The 18,148-nt window shown below is 46.8% G+C and overlaps 2 protein-coding genes across 2 annotated transcripts in view; both read right to left on the bottom strand.

The window, feature by feature from the left end:
- The window catches only part of T265_05845 (hypothetical protein), a gene marked incomplete at both ends in the record, with an annotated part of 17,579 nt that extends 4,022 nt beyond the window's left edge, over positions 1 to 13,557 (bottom strand). The window contains 6 exons of the mRNA XM_009170966.1: positions 931 to 1,140; positions 9,437 to 9,564; positions 10,526 to 10,750; positions 11,660 to 11,803; positions 11,839 to 11,992; positions 13,318 to 13,557. Coding sequence (XP_009169230.1) covers positions 931 to 1,140; positions 9,437 to 9,564; positions 10,526 to 10,750; positions 11,660 to 11,803; positions 11,839 to 11,992; positions 13,318 to 13,557 — 1,101 coding nt within the window. The remainder of the gene's footprint in view (positions 1 to 930; positions 1,141 to 9,436; positions 9,565 to 10,525; positions 10,751 to 11,659; positions 11,804 to 11,838; positions 11,993 to 13,317) is intronic.
- Positions 13,558 to 14,127: 570 nt separating this feature from the next.
- T265_05844 (hypothetical protein) lies at positions 14,128 to 17,476 on the bottom strand (the record flags this gene model as incomplete). The annotated part of the gene is made up of 2 exons (XM_009170965.1): positions 14,128 to 14,337; positions 16,760 to 17,476. 2 exons carry the CDS (start codon positions 17,144 to 17,146, stop codon positions 14,128 to 14,130), a joined length of 597 nt encoding a protein of 198 aa, XP_009169229.1.
- Between the last annotated feature and the right edge of the window lie 672 nt (positions 17,477 to 18,148).

Below are 18,148 nucleotides of genomic sequence, written 5' to 3'. Positions count from 1 at the left end.
GTCTCATAAAGTCACTAAATCCAGGTGGGGAGGCGAAGTTAGGTTTTCTACAGCTAACTCACAATGATGGATAGCCTGCAATGGTTATACCAGTGTACTCTAACAAAATCAAGAAAACAAACATCAAAGTGAGAATACTTTCAGCACCAGAAACCATAACATACTGACGCGACCTATGAACGAACAAGTTTCTCCAACGACCGCTGTCGAGACGTGTTAAAATCGCTCACTTCTCAGGAGTAATGGTTCGAAAATCTGAGACCCGCATGGGTGCGTCCTGAGGTTGTCGCCCGAATCAACACCAAACAGGCGAGCGAGCGATCTTACGTAAACTGTCAGGACTCGAAAGAAAAGCATTGAGCGTTTTGGGGAGATGTGTGAAGACTACTGTGCGTTGCTAGTTTCGAACTTGTGTCATGACGGCATGGTGTGGGAAAACATCATCACACTATCGTATCGACCGAGACAAAACAAGACACGTTGGTGTGATTCTAGGCTGTCAGAGGGCCATATCAGTGTGTTGCTTCCTGCCGGGAATGAATCGGTCGATTCGACAGGCAGAAATTTTCATACTAAGTTCGGAAAGGTAACATAAAACCCTATCAGTGAGATGGCCGGATCTTACTGACTAAGAGGTCTTGGAAAGCACGGCAGTGTGGGCTGAACAGGACTAGTGGAAGCTCAGCGTTTTGTACACAGAGTAACGGTTAGTCCTCAACAGTGACACAGCCAGTCATTTTAAATTGGAACGGGGGCACAGTAAGGATGATCTATTAACAACGAAGGTAAACAATGTTACTTCGAGATTACACCTCAGTATTAACGCCTATCATCTGTGATTTCCAGGCTTGTGATTGTTAACAAAGATTCAATTCTAGTCTTGTCTCCGACTAACCGGCGCAGTAAAAAAAGTCTTCCTGAAAAGCTTACCTCATGATCACAATGAATTGTTAAGTACAAGCGCATCATTTCGGTAAACTCTGGTTTCTCGTAGCCCAACATTCGACAGAAATTGTGAGACCAATCTTTGTTCGGATCGATAGCACCCACAGAAGTTCCATCGCGGTATAGGTTGCGGTAGATCTTCGCAGCGACAACGGGCAATTTGGCCAGCAGATCTAAGCTGTCCTCATAGACGTACTGTAAGAAACAAGAAAAGTTGGTTGGAAGATGAAACAATAAACTGTGATCTTTGTTTAAAATGCGACCATGCGAAGACGATGGGAACGCAGTGTGATGAGAGCAGCCTGCAGACCTAAAGGCCGGCTTAATAAATTTGAGTTGAACTGTATAGTTGCTTGGGTGTTAGATCGCAATCCAAATGAAACCGGCCACTACCAAATTGTTACCAGATTCTCGCGTCTTTCTGGTTGATTTTCGCAGGATCTCAATCGTTCGTTATTGAAGTCGCACGTTTTGAGCAACCTAGATTGCGAGCGAATGTATGCAGAGTGAGGGATCCTATTGATTACAACACTGGGAGCTACCAAAACGACGCTACACTGATGCGATATCAATGGAGTACTGCCCCATCATACGTTTATACGTTGTGTCTTGACGTTAGCCACTTTAATTAACGCGTTGACAATTTTATTTAAGCCCCCGACCTTCAAAGCTGTGACATTTTCCTTGACCCCGGTTACAATGCAGCTTAACACCACTATCGACCACTGAGTTGAGACCGGTGTTCGCTAAATGACAGTTTGTACAGAAAAAAAATACAACAAATGCTTCAATCAATGAATTAGGAGCTAATTAAAAAGCATCTACGGATCCATGCTATACATGGAATCACCTGTTCAAATACTGGTCGCTTGAGTGTACTTTGAGTCATTCAAGCTTCACGAAAAGACCAACGGTTATCTACCGAATCGACGACCAAATGGAATCATATACCAGGGTTATGTGGGCAGCACAGTGAGATCACACTAACTTTGTCTGGAGCCTGCAAATCCATAGTTATGGATGGTTGGCTCAAATCAGAGGCACAAATAAATACATGTCTCCATCCTGATCCTGTCGCGCTAATCAAGTTTGCAGCTCCATCAGGCACTAAATCTGTTGGTATTTCCAATCTACTGGATGCTTTGTCGGCAGTCACCACCAGCTTTCGAAATTGATCTGTTCTAACCGGTCTCTCAAAAGAATGTAGCATCACTACTTCCAGAAATGAGAATTTTGGCAAGCCAAAGAGAACATCTCAATTTCCTCACAACTCCCCTACAGATAGCTGTAGGAAGTCACCTCAAGGCTGTCCTCTGCTGCGGTTATTCGCAGCACAGATGCACCCTCTGGCTTATCTACATAGGTCTCCTAAGTATGAATGAATCTTGAACAAGGAATTTACGGTAGCACCAGACGAAGTTGGCAGCTGTCGGGTTGCCGCATAGTCGAGCTGACGTGCAGTCATCACTTCACTACTTTACTGCTGTTGACTTTTGTGATTCAAGCAACAGTGAGAGGTGTGAGACCCCGTCCGTTCGGGCAGCGTATCTGAGGCATCATCTGGTGTTCGATAGTCGTCTCCGAACCATTGCTTGTGTGGATTGGTGTCAGCGTATCCGTAACGAGGCAGTTAGAAAGCGAGTTTTCGGTTGTGCAACGGGTAGTCCCATTGAAGAATGTGTCCGGCACTAGAAGCGGCGTCGGTTGGGACATGTGTTGCGTATACCGAACCATCGTTTGCCGAAGAGAGTGCTGTTTTCCATGCCCAACTCAGAGTGGCGGAAGCAGACAGGTGGCCAACCCTTGACCTGGCAGAGGGATATGAAAGAAATCAAGAAACGTTTGGGTGCTGTCGGTGCTACTCGCCTTCCAGGATGGGGGGCGCGTGATTATCACTGCGCCTGGTCGGAGACGATGCAAGATATGGCTGCCAACCGATATCAGTGGCGTTCTTGTTGTCAGTTTCTATCCAGATTGTCTGAATGAGTGTGTGAAGGTGTATGCACCTCGGAATGATTGTAGTAAGCTAGCACAAAGAGCATCGGTGCTAAACCTTTATTCTTAACTTCACAAGGCTTTTAAATAAACCACGATTGTACAGCAGTGAAGCATCGGTGCTAAACAATGATGTCATGCTGTCGATGATGATAATGATTTTGCTAGAGGATAAGATGGTCCCATGATTGTCTCTGATCGCAACTACCGATGTTGGATGACCGGCAGCCAATGGGCACAAGAAACAGTTTCGCCCCTTAAAAACATATACCTCAGAAATATTGGAGACTAAGAAGTGCGATGTCTGTTTTCAGTTAGCCTCCACGACAGCAATGCCACTGGGAGGATCTTCTGATATATCACGCGAGGAAGTATCAGCAGGTTAATCTTCAAACACGCATCACATTTATATGAATGAGAGTAACGCAAATAACAGCCAAACAAAAACAGATAATGACAAACCTTCAGTGACAAAAGCTCTAGCTGAATGAGCAATGAATTGCATTTTGGAGTGGGTTAGCTTAAAAGTGGTCCTATTGCAGGCTGTTGTTTTGTTGGAAAGTGCAGTCAATCAAGCGAGGCGACCACCCAAACGAACCGGCACAGACCTATCAATCATAGTTTGACAAATTAAACACGATAAGTTAGATGGCTGCCTGACACCACGGGAGGAATTCATTTTGACAAATCCGAAAGACCGCGGATGTGTTGCTGAAGCCCATTTATCAACAGCTCTTGAAGACAGTTGGTGTTGGATACTCATGGCGAGCGCTACTAACTACTGAGTGGTTTCCAGTGTTAGGAAATCTTCCGTGGTGAGGTATTTTACAAGATTCACGGAGTAACCACTGAAAACGATGTTTACTGATCACAGAAACTTCAAAGGCTGTCCCATAGGAGAATCGGTTACCACAATTGGAAAACGCTAATGTGGGTCAGAATGCACACTGTTCGGCTTCTCAAATCCCTATAGCGCACACCAGCCTAGGTTCGTTTGAACGGTGATGGATCGGTATTTCATCTCGGAGTGGCAAAATGGACGATGGGGCAAAAACTCTGTGCGTCAGATGAACGCTCATTCTGAATCATCTGAGAACTGTGCCGCATTTTCCAAAGAGATCGTTCAGCTGCAGCACCCCTTCGGCGCCCAAAAGCCATGCCAGCAGAGGCACGACTACTGGGATACTGCCAGCAGTAGTACCCAAGCCTGAGAGTCGAGATGCAGAGGTCGGGTTCGAACCACGGACATTCCGTCGGTAAATTCACGCTCTATCCAATGAGTTATCTAGCCCCCAAGTCACTTTTATATGCCGCTCTCCGTTCCATTCGGTAGCACCACAAATGGAGTGATTTACCCACAGAAACGTTAGAGTAGCGAAGTGATCTTGGTGGGTGCAATCGGCGTTCGTGCTGTCAGTTTTTGTCCAAATTGTCTGGCTGTGTTGGGCGCGTAGACACCTCGGATGTTTGTGGTAGGTTCTCCTGCTACGTTTTTTCCACTCCATTCAAATAAGCTGACTAGTGCGACAGTGAATTATGAGCATTCTCTTCTCATGGTGCTGTCAATTATAATGTAGCAAAGCGAGATAGACCCCAAAAATATTCGGGTGAATTATGTTGTGGTGTTAGGGATGACATCTGACGAATCACGCTCACTTTACACAACAGTCAACATTCTCGACAGGGCACTTGAATTTAGAATGCCAGACAGTCAAAAAGGTAATTACTGAATCTCTGAATATGACACATCACATGAGACTAGATGGTCGGAAAAGAAGATAAATACAACCGAAAAAAGGTAGACACAGTGTGTAAGGTAGACTATCGTTCAGCTGTAGCATCCTTTCGGTGCCTAGCTGCCATGCCACACGAAGGAGGCACGAGGACTGGGATACTGTCAGGGAAGTCGAGTGGCAGAGGTCGGGTTCGAACCACGGGCCCTCCGGTCAGTAAATTCGCGCTCTGACCACTTGGTCCATCTCGCCCCCTAGGTAGACTATAGACGGGCTGAAATATACTTCTATTGGACTGCAGACCATTTAACATCACGTTTAACATTAAGGTTAGTGTACTTTAGCACTCGATAGATTTGGTTCATCTATTGCGGCTGTCTTATCTAAATCATTTGGCTTACGCCTTTGCTGTTTTCACGTCCACTGACAGGGCACTGGAGACCCAAAATATCACTTTCATTCGCCACAATACGTTATTTTTTGGCCAGCCTGAACACGACGCGACCGATTCTTGCACAAAAATCGATAACACGATTAACATGAACACAGCGCGACTAACTTCCGGCCATTTTCTGGTACAGTTTCGTTGCTGGTACAGCACACAGAGTAGATACCAATGCAAACAGCATTTAAAAAAAAGTCGGAACTAACGAACAACATACCGAAGTCAACTATACGAAAGAGGATATATTTAGCCGTAGACTATCATAACCCAGCTAAAGGCATTTCCCAAGACGACGGCGTGGTTCAGTAGTGTTTTAATAATAACCTTCAAGAATGCAGCTAAAACGGAGTAGTTTTATTAGCGCGATACACTCATTTACATACCAATTTTGTCTTGCCAGGAAACTCACTTGGAATCCAGTTGATTCTGTTGTTTATGGTGTTTTAAGTGTGTATTACGTCTATAAAATGCATCCCAATATCTCGAATATCGTGCCATTTGAAACACGAGGCAGTCTGGTGCAGCAGCCGGGTTCTAGATGAGCCTCCTGTCAAAACCGAATTGGTATGCAAATGACTTCGTTCCGCTAATTTCGTGCGATTTGGGTCTAAGTAGAACATAAGATTGACGGGAACTCGGGGAATGCGCCCCGAGAATAGCAGAACCTGTTAGTTTTCAGCAACCGTGTGAGTAGTGTATTAAGTCTCTATGATATATTATTATTATTATCGACAGAATGACATCAGTGTTCAACACCGATGCTTAACTGCTGTACAACCATGATTTATTTGAGTCTTAGTGTAAAGAAAAGAGTAAAGGTTGACGGCGGAGGGACTCAGTGCTAGCTTAACACAATCATTCCGAGGGGCCTACACTTCCAGACATTCACTCAGGCAATCTGGATAGAAACTGACAACAAAAACGCCACTGACATCGGTTGGCAGCCATGCCTTGTAGTGTCTCCAACCAGGCACAGTGAGGATCACGCGGTCCCCATCCTGGAAGGCGAGTAGCACCGACAACACCCAAGCGTTTCGTGATCTAATTCATACTCCTCTGCCAAGTCAAGGGTTGGCCACCTCTCTGTTGACGCCACTCTGAGTTGGGCATGGAAAACAGTACTCTCTTCGGCAAACGATGGTTCGGCATGCGTAAAACATGCCCCAACCAACGCAGCTTCTGGTGCTGGACACATTCTTCAATGGAAGTACCCGTTACACAACCGAAAACACGCTTTCTAACTGCCTCGTTACGGATTCGCCGACACCAACCCACACGAGCTATGGTTCTCAGACAACGATTGTCGAACACCTGAAGACGTCTCAGGTCCGCTGCTCGAATAGGCCAAGTCTCACAACCATANCACTACAATCACAACTAATACAACTTCCAATATACGTAAAGCGCTACACAACTTTAGTTTCGGTATTGACAGTGATCCTTTGCTTGCACACAGTTTTACTCGAGGTCTAATGAGAGTATCAAACCTCCTAAATGAGCGGAAGTTTGCTTATGGTGAATTACTGCAGCTGTGTACGTCCAAGCGGTTTCGAGTGAAAGGTAACATAACCACGTTCCGGTGAAAATATTTTCTTTTGCTGACCTTGCACTAGTCGTTTCAACAAGGAGGTATGACGCAGTCTGGTGCTTCTGTATTGTCGCCTCAAGCACATTCACCCGCTCACAGCGCTTGTGTAACGAACTGTTGTTTAGTCGCCTGTCCTCAAATTTGGCAATTCTGACTGTCGCCCCACCTGAGTTTACCTGGAAAACGGATTTCTCCGCCTACATGAGGCATCAACAGTACACCACATTCGACCCCATTAATAAGATGAATTTACTAGAGGATAAGTCGCTCATCCGCATAGAAGGATATGCACTCGGGTAGCATCTTCAGGGCGTTTCAGTGAGCAGGTTTCTGTGACAAACCAGAAGTTACCTCTCCGAGGGAGGAAACAAGTTCGCTGTTTGTAAATTTCTGAGGAATTTGTCATTCGGCGATGACTACTTTCTTCACGGACGAAATGGGTGGAAAGCTAGGTAACCAACTGAACTAATAATGACGTTGTTTTGTAGGCAATTCGGGGTTTTCACACTATCCAGTTTACGTATGAAAATCTGCATACTTGGGAGTAAGATTAAAGGGAATTTGCGAGCCAAATACGCTCGTGGGCCGGGGGCAGTCTGGAAGTCTTAAAATGTCCAGAGCCTGAATCGGTCATAGGATTGTCGCCAAAGCGTCCACAAAAGCTGCAGCAAACACAAGACAGAACAATTTATTAGATCTCTCGAAATCGAGACTTTCATCTACGTTTGTTCGTCCTCTAATGCTACGTACAGATTGATAGCGACCGTTTACAGGCGTTTGCAGTATGCGTCCTTGGGATATTGACACCGTCAAGCACGAGGATATGCTTCGAAATTTTCGCGGATGGCGTCGGAGACTGGCGCTTATCCGCGTGATCGAAAAGGGTGGTGTTGAAATTCCCCACATGATGGGTCGTCAGGTAGTTTCAACGTGACCACCACCAATTAACCCAAAGCATAGCGATCTGCGCAGCAAACTGTGTCGAGTGGAACACTGCGGACGAGTCGAATGACCAGGAGAGGACCGATGCCTTATTGCTCATGCTAATAAAAACGGGGGTAAGGGGGTGAAGTGCTCTTCCTAGCAGTAACCCATGGTATCAGATCTGCACCCAAACCACGTTTGTATGTCCAGCTGTCCTTAGCTGGGTTTAAGGGACTGTGATTCTTCCACAACTTTATGCCCAGGTTCAAACCAAGGATGATTCCTTGGTCAAAATAATTGGACTCTTCAAACCGGACGTTAACCGTATTACTTGAAAGAGCCCATTAGGTTTTGTATTAGATGAACGTGGTCACTGTATTTATACTGCCCGAAAGGAATTTATGGTCTTTGTCTTGTTGTGAAACTAGGATGCTTGAAAATCCACGGCATCCAAATGCTGTCATCAAATCCACGCTCAGGGGTGAGGTGCACTCTAAAGACGAACTTGAACTAGATGAAGTATTATCATTTTCGAATCAAGCTGGCGTTAACGGATAACTCTACTGAATCCTAGCTGAACCTCTTGTTTACGGTATCCAACCGAATACACAACACAATACTAGGGATCTCCAAATGTATTTTCCCAACGGAGCAAGTTACCCATAATGAAACCGGGGGACCGCCCTCACCCGATGGACCTCCAGAGGGTTGACACGGATCATGGCTGCCGAAGAGCTTTCAGCAACCGTATGAGTCAGTACCGTCGAGGAAATATCCATGAACTTGTTTTTGGGGGAAAGTTGGTAGATCATGTTGTATAAATGACTCGGCCCGACCTTGGAATGAAAGGTTCGCGATCGAATTGCTCAGCGCAGTGAAAAGACTGAAGATTATGACAATGGATTTTGAACTGGTGCACAGCCAAACTACAGAGGAAAACTCGATGAAATACAACCCTTAATTATCAGCATTGCCTATTTACTTTAAATCATAGTATTGTAGTAGATTTGAAGGGTCTAAACGTTTAAACATAGTGCAAATTGCCGCAGCACAAATCTGTCTGGGTGTAGACAGACGCGAGAGTACCTTGGCACTTGGGTGGCATGGCGGCTATGCACCGAAGGGATACTACAGCTGAACAGTTATTATCTTTTATTTACAAATTGTCACAGCGTTCCATCTCACATCGTGAACAGAGAATAGCATCAAAGAAATTGGCGCACTTTGCAGCTGCTTGATTTGGTTGGCTTTCAGTAGCAAGGGTACACCGATTTGATGCAGATGTGGGACATAATTTGGGTGAGCTCCTTCACCTGAAGAATACTTAAAATGGACGCTTTTGGCCGACGGTTTTATAGGAAGGTATTGAAACCCGATACTGGCATCTTAAAGAAAAGGCAATATGCTTGGAATCTGACGGAAATGTTTCAGCCTCCCAAAACGGAACCGAAGAGTTCAAGAAGTGGTCTGAGATGATGCACACAATATACAATTCAGTCAGGAGCTCATTGTCTAACAGGGTTTGTGCGTTTTCCCGGCAGTTGGTGATAGTCGCAATTCCTCGTGCAAGTACAGCATACTCGATGTTGAGATTTATTCGCCGACTATCCAGGAAAATAGGGGCCGGACAGCTATGCGTTGGGAGTGGTGGACCAACCCATCCAACCCGTTACAATGGTGATGGGCTCCGTACGCCAACGCCAAGTACCCACTTGAGCTTCTCATGCTCGTTTCAAACCACCAGATAGTTGTGGGAGAAGAGCTTCCCAAGGAAGTCGAAAGACGGAGTATGTGCACATTACTTACTCTGACCAGTCCACCTATTGCACGCAAGTTATTTCCATCGAAAACCTCTCCATGTAATTCAAGCATCGTGATTCCGGTGTTCTCACTGGGCTCTGTCAATGCCCCGAATGCATCGATGGTCAAAAAGTCTTTAACGTCCTCAGCTCATATTGGTTGGAGAACGATCCAGCTATCCAGGTAGACAAATTTGCATATTAATTCGATTACTTTCTCTGCAATCATGCGGCTCGTGTTTTTCGCAGAACTCTGTACTTTGTGGGTGTGATACGCAAAACAAACAGGTGAAATTATCCGGACCATTTGATGTTGTTTACGTATAGAACGAATGACCCTATGGCATTCAATTCAATTTAATTCAATTTATCAGCTATGAACCGTAGGCACATTGGTTACAGCTGCACTGGGAAACAGGAGTGTGGGATATAAAAAACAAGCCTTGAAGGCGAAGGCATGTTCACTTTGTTCAGAAATTGAATAGCTACGCATCGAAGGCAATAGCTCTGATGCATGGGCACCACTGACTGGGCGATTGGGCCACTTCTGCCAATATCATTAACCATTGGTGATTTGAGTCCCGAGGCTCCAATCCAGGGAGGCGGCAGTTGCCCACTCGACTAAGTTTACTGGTTAATGTTTTCGCACTTCGGTACAAGGTCATACACTATCTACCTCTCAGTATATTCCACACAGTACAGGGCTGGGCGAAGAGAGCTCTGCGAGGCAGACATGCGGAGTACATGTCCTAACCACCGTAATCTATGAAGCGTGAGCAATTCATTCATTCATTCATTCTTCCCATCTGGCGTACCTCAGCGTCAATAATCTGATGTTTCCACCAGACCTGACCAATGCTTCGGAGACACCAAATGTCAAACACTGACATCTATATGTCCTTTACTCGTAGGGACCACGGTATGGATCGCACCACCTCAGTGTAAACTCTTCCCTTGACAGACAAGCTGACGTCACGCCGGCGCAATAGGTGTCGATGGTTTGCAAAAGCTGTCCTGGCCTTTCCAATTCGAGGAATAATCGCATCTCCAGCCAGTCCACCAGAACTTATACAGCTGCCCAGGTAAACAAATTTACCTACTAAATTTACTTCACCTGCAAACATGAGGTGTAGGCTTGGTCCATCCCAGTCTTGTAGCAGTACTTTGCACTTTACAGGTGTGAAGCGCATGCCAAACCGTGCGGCAGAGTTAATCAGGTTATTTGAAATCGTTTGTAGTTCTGAAGGATCTGAATCAAGGAGAGCAATATTGCCCACATACTCAATGTTTGTGAAGGAACGTCCCGGAAGCATTTCGACTCCTAAGGTTTCAGAGACAGGCAGAGAAATTTCAAGCAGCATATCAACAACACAGCTGAAGAGAAAGGGTGCGATAGGACAGCCTTGTCTTACATAACTGGATGTGGTGAACTCAAACGAGAGCTTCCCGTATACTCGTACGCGCCCACAAAAGTTCGAATACAGTGCCCTCGTGAGGGATAGAAATTCGGAAGGGGTCCCTTTGATCGCTAGACACTACCAAAGTTGCTGACAATCGACAGAATCGAAAGCAGCCTTGAAGTTCAGAAAAAAAACCAAAATGGAATGTATGAAGGATTGACGCTGTTCAAGAATTTGTCTCAAGTTAAAGATATGCTCGATGTACCCTCGACCAGTCATCATCATCATCATCGACAGCATCACATCAGTGTTCAACACCGATGCTTCACTGCCGTACAACCATGACTTATTTGAAAGCATTATTGTAAAGAAAAGAATAAAGGTGGATGGGGGAGGGACTTAGTGCTAGCTTAACACAATCATTCCGGGGTGCCTACACCTCCAGACATTCACTCAGACAGTCTGGATAGAAACTGACAACAAGAACGCCACTGACATCGGTTGGCAGCCATATCTTGTAGTGTCTCCAACCAGGCACAGTGCGGATCACGCGGTCCCCATCCTGGAAGGCGAGTAGCACCGACAACCGTTGACCAGGGCGAAACCCAGCTTGATTCTCGCGAATCTGTCTCTCCCGATAATCCATCAACCCGCACAAAATAAGGCCAGAGGGCACCTTAGATGCAATGGATACCTCGACGGTTTTCACATGATTTTCTTGTGTATTTTTTGAAAACTGGGATGACGGTCGAAAACCTTCATTCGGCTGTTTTTATTCCAAATATTCTGAAATATGGTTGTCAGACTGTTCACCGGGACCTCCCCACTACCTTTGAGGGGAGCGGAGTGTAAACGATCCGGGCCAAATGTCTTGTCGCGCTTCAGGATGGAAATTTCACGCTGGATTTCGGTTGCTGACGGTGGTTTGGTGTCAATGATCCATTCGGGCCCGCTTGGTTCTTCCAGCAGTTGTGCTGAAGGAGAACAGGTGAAATGTTCTTTGACGCACTCCGATCACCGCTCAAGACGGCAACTGAGGGAGTGAATTGCTGTTCGCATATTGTCTCACTGACACCAGCCTTCTTTTGACCCGTTGATAGGATCAGTTGAAATAGGGCGCGGCTGTTGCCTGCAGCGAAAGGCTTCTCCATCTCCTGGGCCTTCTAAATCCAGCCACCTTCCTGCTGGTGGCATGGCAGCTAAACACCGAAAGGATGCGATAGCTGGACTATTTTTTTACGTGAGTTTGCTTTTCCAGTAGCTTTCTAGCCAGACCAGCCAGATACTCTTCAGCTGCTGGAACTTGTCGAAGTTGATGAACGGAGACGCTCCCTCTCTGCACACTTGGTGCTGGCGGAAAGCGAAGTGCTAGCGGGCTCGCACGATGGCGTGATCAGTCAAACTGCGTACTCCAGAAAGAACGACAACCCTTGACTGAGGCTCTCCATCGGTAACTGATGGCCATACGATCCAATAGAGTCCACGACTGTCTTGTGGTAGATGGCCTCCAAGTAACTCGACGTGAGCGTTTGTACTGGCCACGAACAGATGATGATCTGTATACACCTGAAGAAGCCGCTCCCCATTATCCGTACGCTCAGCATCGACTTCAAATCGACCACCTAACTGTGCTTCTTCCGGACTTAGTCATTCAACTTGGGCATTCATATCACCCATCAGGATTACGATATCCGTCCTTCTTACCGACCGAAGCAGTCATGACAGCTTGATGAAACCCGTTCTTCTCAGTCTCGGAAATGCTATCTGTTGGGGTATATGCTGATACGACAAACAAACACCGTTTATCGCATCGACCAGGGTTAATCCTAATTGAGCCAAACAGCACAACACAAAAGCGATTGTTTCCTGAGATCCAGTCTAGTGAGGCGCTTTTAACCTTAGGGTTAAGTGCAACTCCTACACCGTAGGTACGAGTCATTGCTTCAAGACCACCGGATACCCGAAGAGTGAAATGTGGAACATCTGAGCTCGTCCCAAGGCGGTTTGAGAACGACTGGAGTGGGGTCTTGTATGCGTGTTTTGGAGATACAACATACATCGATAGAGAGGGGAGACAAGGTTTCGGCAAGGATGCCTATTGCCTAATTTGACATAGAAAACGGACATTGAAGACTGCAACGTGGATCAGATCTTTTGGTTTGTTTGGTTTATTTTCCTGGGCGAGGTTGGGACACGGAATAGAGGCTAGGGGGTTGGCAGATGGGTTGATCGCACTGCAGTGGACCATGGGTGAGGAGGGAGTGTAGGACAAGGCCGGTGAGCTATAAGGACGAACGATACTTCCTGGTGGCCCCGGCCGAAGAATGGGGTTGGGTTGAGATGACCCATCTTGGGTTTTTGGCTGAAAAGGCTGACCCACAAAGCAATGGGAGGGTGTAGGGTTTTGCTCGGGGACCATGCCCCTATTCTCTGAACCGCGAAACATTGGATGTTAGGGACCCTTCCCGGAGCCAATAGTCTGACTTACCTGGCTGTAGGAGGCCGGCCTAGCTCGAGGTCCCTCTCCTAATGCAGCTACGCACAGCAGGTGCCTTTTGAGCAGCACCTGACTAGTTGGTTTTAAAGGTATTTCGACCGTATTGAATAATGCGCCGGTGGCCACGGTCAACCGTCGGACGATCGGAGTGTGCGGCTTTTGGGACCCACCTTTTCCAACCAGTGCTGCTTCGGAGGAAGGCAGCATCACTGCTTCCATAAATATGGACATGCTGGTCGGTCGGGGGAAACGCCTTACTGCCTTCAAACTCCTGTCGCGGAAGACAGTACCTCCAGACCACCACATAATACGATTACTCGCAGTACGGGGACTGGCTGTCCTTCTTCGGGATGCTTCTCACTGACCTCCCTGGCATGGTTGAACCTTAAGGAACTGAGTTCCAGCCAGTATAGCACGCAGGATCATTGCAGAACTGAAACCCGATCGGAGCTATTAGAGGCTGGCAGTGAGCCCCCGATGAACATAGCGGTGACATGGTTAAGGAGAATAGCCTTGCTTGGCGCCATTGGATGTGGTGAACCTAGATGAGAGCTTACCGTAGACCTTCACGCGTCCACGGGATTTGGCACACGGTACTCTGTGGAGGATCAAGAATTTATAGGAGACATCTTTACTTCCTAGACGCTGAGATAGATCATGATTATCAAGGGTCAAAAGCAGTCTTAGGATACGAAAGATGGCCATTGCCGGTGGCTTAGAAAGTGTCGTAGTTCCGGAAACTGACGGAGGATGAATGTGTGGTTCGCGTATTCTCTTGCAGGACGGAACCCAGCTTGATTTTCATGGATCTGCATTCAGCAAATCTTCAAACAATGAAACCGGAACATCTTCGATGTCACAGTTACCACAAACGTCCCATAATGATTCAGGCGTACCTTTCTTGGGAAGAGGGTTGATTGAGGATGTATCCCATTCCTCGAGCACTTTCTCTTCAATCCGCATATGAAAATAGGCCCAGTTGGGTGGGTAACCAGAGAGAATCTGTCTTTTCTAAAGACAACTGGATACAAACCATCCGATCCTGTCGTTTTTCACGAACTGAAAGGGATATTTCGCGAGTGAACTCCTCTTCTGACGGAAGATTAAAGCTTGCAAGCACTGCTTACAGGCGTTAAGCTTGGGCAACCTGGTAGTATCCCAGCGCTCGTGTTTTCTTCGTGTGGCATGGCAGATAGGTACCGGAATGGTTACAGCTGAACATTTTTTACACGTGCTGTTATGTTTATGTGAATGGATTACTGAACCATCTGTTTCACGTATTGCTTCGCTGAGCTGCCTTGATTTGGTCAGTGGAAGGGTGAATTAGGTGGCACAGCGCGGTGGCAAGTATTCTCCAACTCCTGAGCCACAGCTCTCACGATTCGCTTCCATTATTTGGTATATGATGGCTTTGTGTATGCCATCGTACTTCCTGCTGGGCTTTGGCACATTGACACGGATTAGAAGCCATATTTTGCAGTGTATTCAACCAGACGCAGTGGTGATTACACGGTCCTCATCCTGAAAGGCGAGTAGCACCGACAGCATGTTTCGTAATCTCCTTCATATCCCCCCGTCAAATCACTGGTTGGTTACCTCTCTACTCGCGCCACTCAGGATTGGGCGCGGGATTCACCACCCTCTTCAGAAAACGATGGGTTTGCAGGCGTAATACATTACCAGGACACCATAGATTCTGGCGCTGGACACATTCTCCGATGGAAGTCCCCGTTGCACAGAGGAAATTCATTTTCTAATCGTCCCATTGCGGATTCTATGACGCCAACCCCAAGAGCTTTTGTTCTGAGAAGACAGCTGTCGAACACCTAAAGAAATCAGTTCCGTTTTTCTTCATTGAAGATGGTCGCGTGACTTTCGTCCTCCTTGATGCTTGGCTCACAGGCGGTTTCAAGGGTCCAGTCGCACGGATCACGCGCATTCACGGCCTTCTGTGTCTTTTCCATTTCCTTAGTGCCCCATATTCACCGTGCATCACGGTCGGTGCGCACGCTCACTTCCATTTGACGTCTGATAATTCGTCAGTCCAGACTATGTTCGGGACCGTCTAGGATGTTTCTCCAATCAGGGCGTCTTTTCGCCCCGAAATTCAATGGTTGAGCGGGCCTGGTAGCGCCGTTCCACAGGCAAAAGCTCTAAGTGCGGCAATCTTGTTCCAGTATGAATTCACATCTGATGGAGGAGCAGTTGGAAGAAGCTCAAAAAGACGATTCTGGTAAACTCGTCCAACATCCAGATCAGCCAGTCTCTTGGTTCCTAAGCGATTTACGCGGCCTTGGAAAATGAAGGAAGCAACTTCAGGCGATCACAAATGTGCTGTTGATTCGTGCCATAGGTAACTGATGGCAATGTGATCAACACACCGTTGGAGGACACCATGTGGCCGGACGATTGGCTATTTCGGAAGTTACTACTAATAAAAACAGCTTGCGGTTAGCATATGGCCACTGTCCGTATGTATCGAGTTCAAGCCATGCCGACCAGCTAATACAGTTTTACATGCGATAAAGCCTTCCCACCTATGCATTCAGATGACGGCAACCACAACCATATCGGAGTCCCTGGCTCGCGCAACAAGGTATACAGGGCGGTATCAGAGCTATCGTCGATTGAACCGTAAGGAGATACAACAGCTTTTGAAATTCCTTCAGAGACGTTGCCACATTATACCTCACAGAGGCAATTACCAATGAGTATCCAGTCAAGCTAGGATCCTTCCGTCTGGTGATTTAGGACGATATTAACCCCCTGCACCTCCTGCCGAAGCAGCCTTTGGATCAGCGGAGCGGAGAGTGATAAGGCAGTTTGCTCAACCGCTGTGCTTGCATCTTGAAATTTGTTTGACACAGCACACACCAATGTCCAGCGAGCCCAGTGTAAGAGCAAAAAAGCTTGTTATCCTACTTGCTCCAGAGTGCGAGTGTTGAAGCAGACATATACATAGTAAATTTTCAGGTGGTAGTAAACAAACCAAGCAAGTTGGATTCGGCTAAGAGCAAAATTGTTATCCTACTTGCTCCAGAGTGCGAGTGTTGAAGCAGACATATACATAGTAAATTTTCAGGTGGTAGTAAACAAACCAAGCAAGTTGGATTCGGCTTATCCTGTTCCCCACCTTAGAAAGAGGTGCTGTTGGAGTAGTGCTAAGTAACTCATTCAGTATGAGGGATGTTTGACAATGTACTGTTGTTTGCCAAAGGAACGAAACCCGATGTTTTCGCGTTCATGGAAATATATTGCCAGCGGCCGATGGAGGCTGACTGACAAAGGCTGTGGGATACATTAACTCTTGAAATTCCATCATCCGCATACGAAATCAATCAAATCCTGTGGATTAAATATAATTTAGGCAAAGATGAGCAACCACTCAAAAGCAACTAACTACGTCCTGGACCAACAAAAATTTATAACTCACCTCCCAGTACAAGGCTTTCTTTACGCCCTCGTGATAAGCCTTGGCAAACTTTGATTCAGAGTTGAGCGCAGCACATGCGGAAGCAAACTGACTCATGGGGTGCAAGGAAGAGGGGAAATTATCCAGCATTTTGGCAACATGTGGTGGTAAGTCGGCGCGATTCGCAAGCTCTCTAGATATTTCATCCACCTGGTCCTTCGTTGGGACCTGGCCCGTTAAAAGTAGGAAGTATATGCCCTCGGGTAATGGTTCGCCATCTTTAACTGCACGCGGTAGTCTTTTCTGACATTCCGGGATGGACAGGCCCCTGAACCGTATGCCTTCGTTGGGATCAAGGACGGATGTTTCAGTAACAAGCCCTTTGATTCCGCGCATGCCACCATACATCTAGGAGCCTTATTATAGCAAAGAATCACATACCATATCAATAGTTACTTCCCCTATTTTTGTGGATCCATATTCTTTCCGGAAAGCAGCAACCCTAGCTTGCTCTTTCGGGATAAGATCAGAAAGAATGTCTTTCAGACCCTATAAGCAAGTTCGCGAGTCATGCAGGCGTACTTACCATTCGAGGTTGACTACTGGAAATGCTTCGCACAGAGCATATCAACTTGCTGCAATACTTCAAATGGGTAGCACAGACAGAGCGTGACATGATACTAGGAGGAGAAACGGCGCCGAAGAAGAACCTTGAGAGCGAATGGACGCACACAGGCCGTGGTGCATTTAAACAATCAGCTGTATATTAGACAGATTGGAAACAGGTTAGGTATAGATTGGATAGGTAGGATTGATTTAAACATTTTTGCGGATTCAGTAAATCCGGATCTTATTGCTGAACTCTGCTGAACGATGGGAATTTGTGTGTTCGTTCACTAGCTTAACCTTCCATAACCGCACTCACAGAGACTTGGCTCACACCAGATGTCTCTGACGCGGAGATCTCGATAGACGGCTACTCTATTTTTCGAGCCGACTCAAAACGAGGGAGGGCTGGTGGGGTTGCTCTGTACTTACATGTTGCCCTACCAATCCCGATTGACCTTTCCGACACCACTCCTGCACCCTTTTGCGATGCACTGTGGGCCCAAATCCCGCTGCGCGGGTCCGATTTTCTCCTTCTCGGTGTGGTCTACCGTAGCCCTTCGAGTCCCCCTGAAGATGACCAATTCCTCATACAAACCCATGAGGAACTCTCCTCCAACTACCACTTCACTCATCTCCTGCTGGTAGGTGACTTCAACGCCCCAAATGCCTCCTGGATAGAACTCCAGCGCGTTGAACCAGGCAGACTTTTTGCAGCGGCGCTGATTGAAGTCGTTCAACAGAGCGCTTGGACTCTAAGTGTCGTTGCACCCACCGGATACCGCGCAGGCCAACTGCGATCCC

This window comes from Opisthorchis viverrini, assembly GCF_000715545.1.
Source record: "Opisthorchis viverrini unplaced genomic scaffold opera_v5_117, whole genome shotgun sequence".
NCBI lineage: Eukaryota > Metazoa > Platyhelminthes > Trematoda > Opisthorchiida > Opisthorchiidae > Opisthorchis > Opisthorchis viverrini.
The sequence above is the reverse complement of the archived record's forward strand: the minus strand, read 5'-3'. Positions and strand labels throughout refer to the sequence as shown.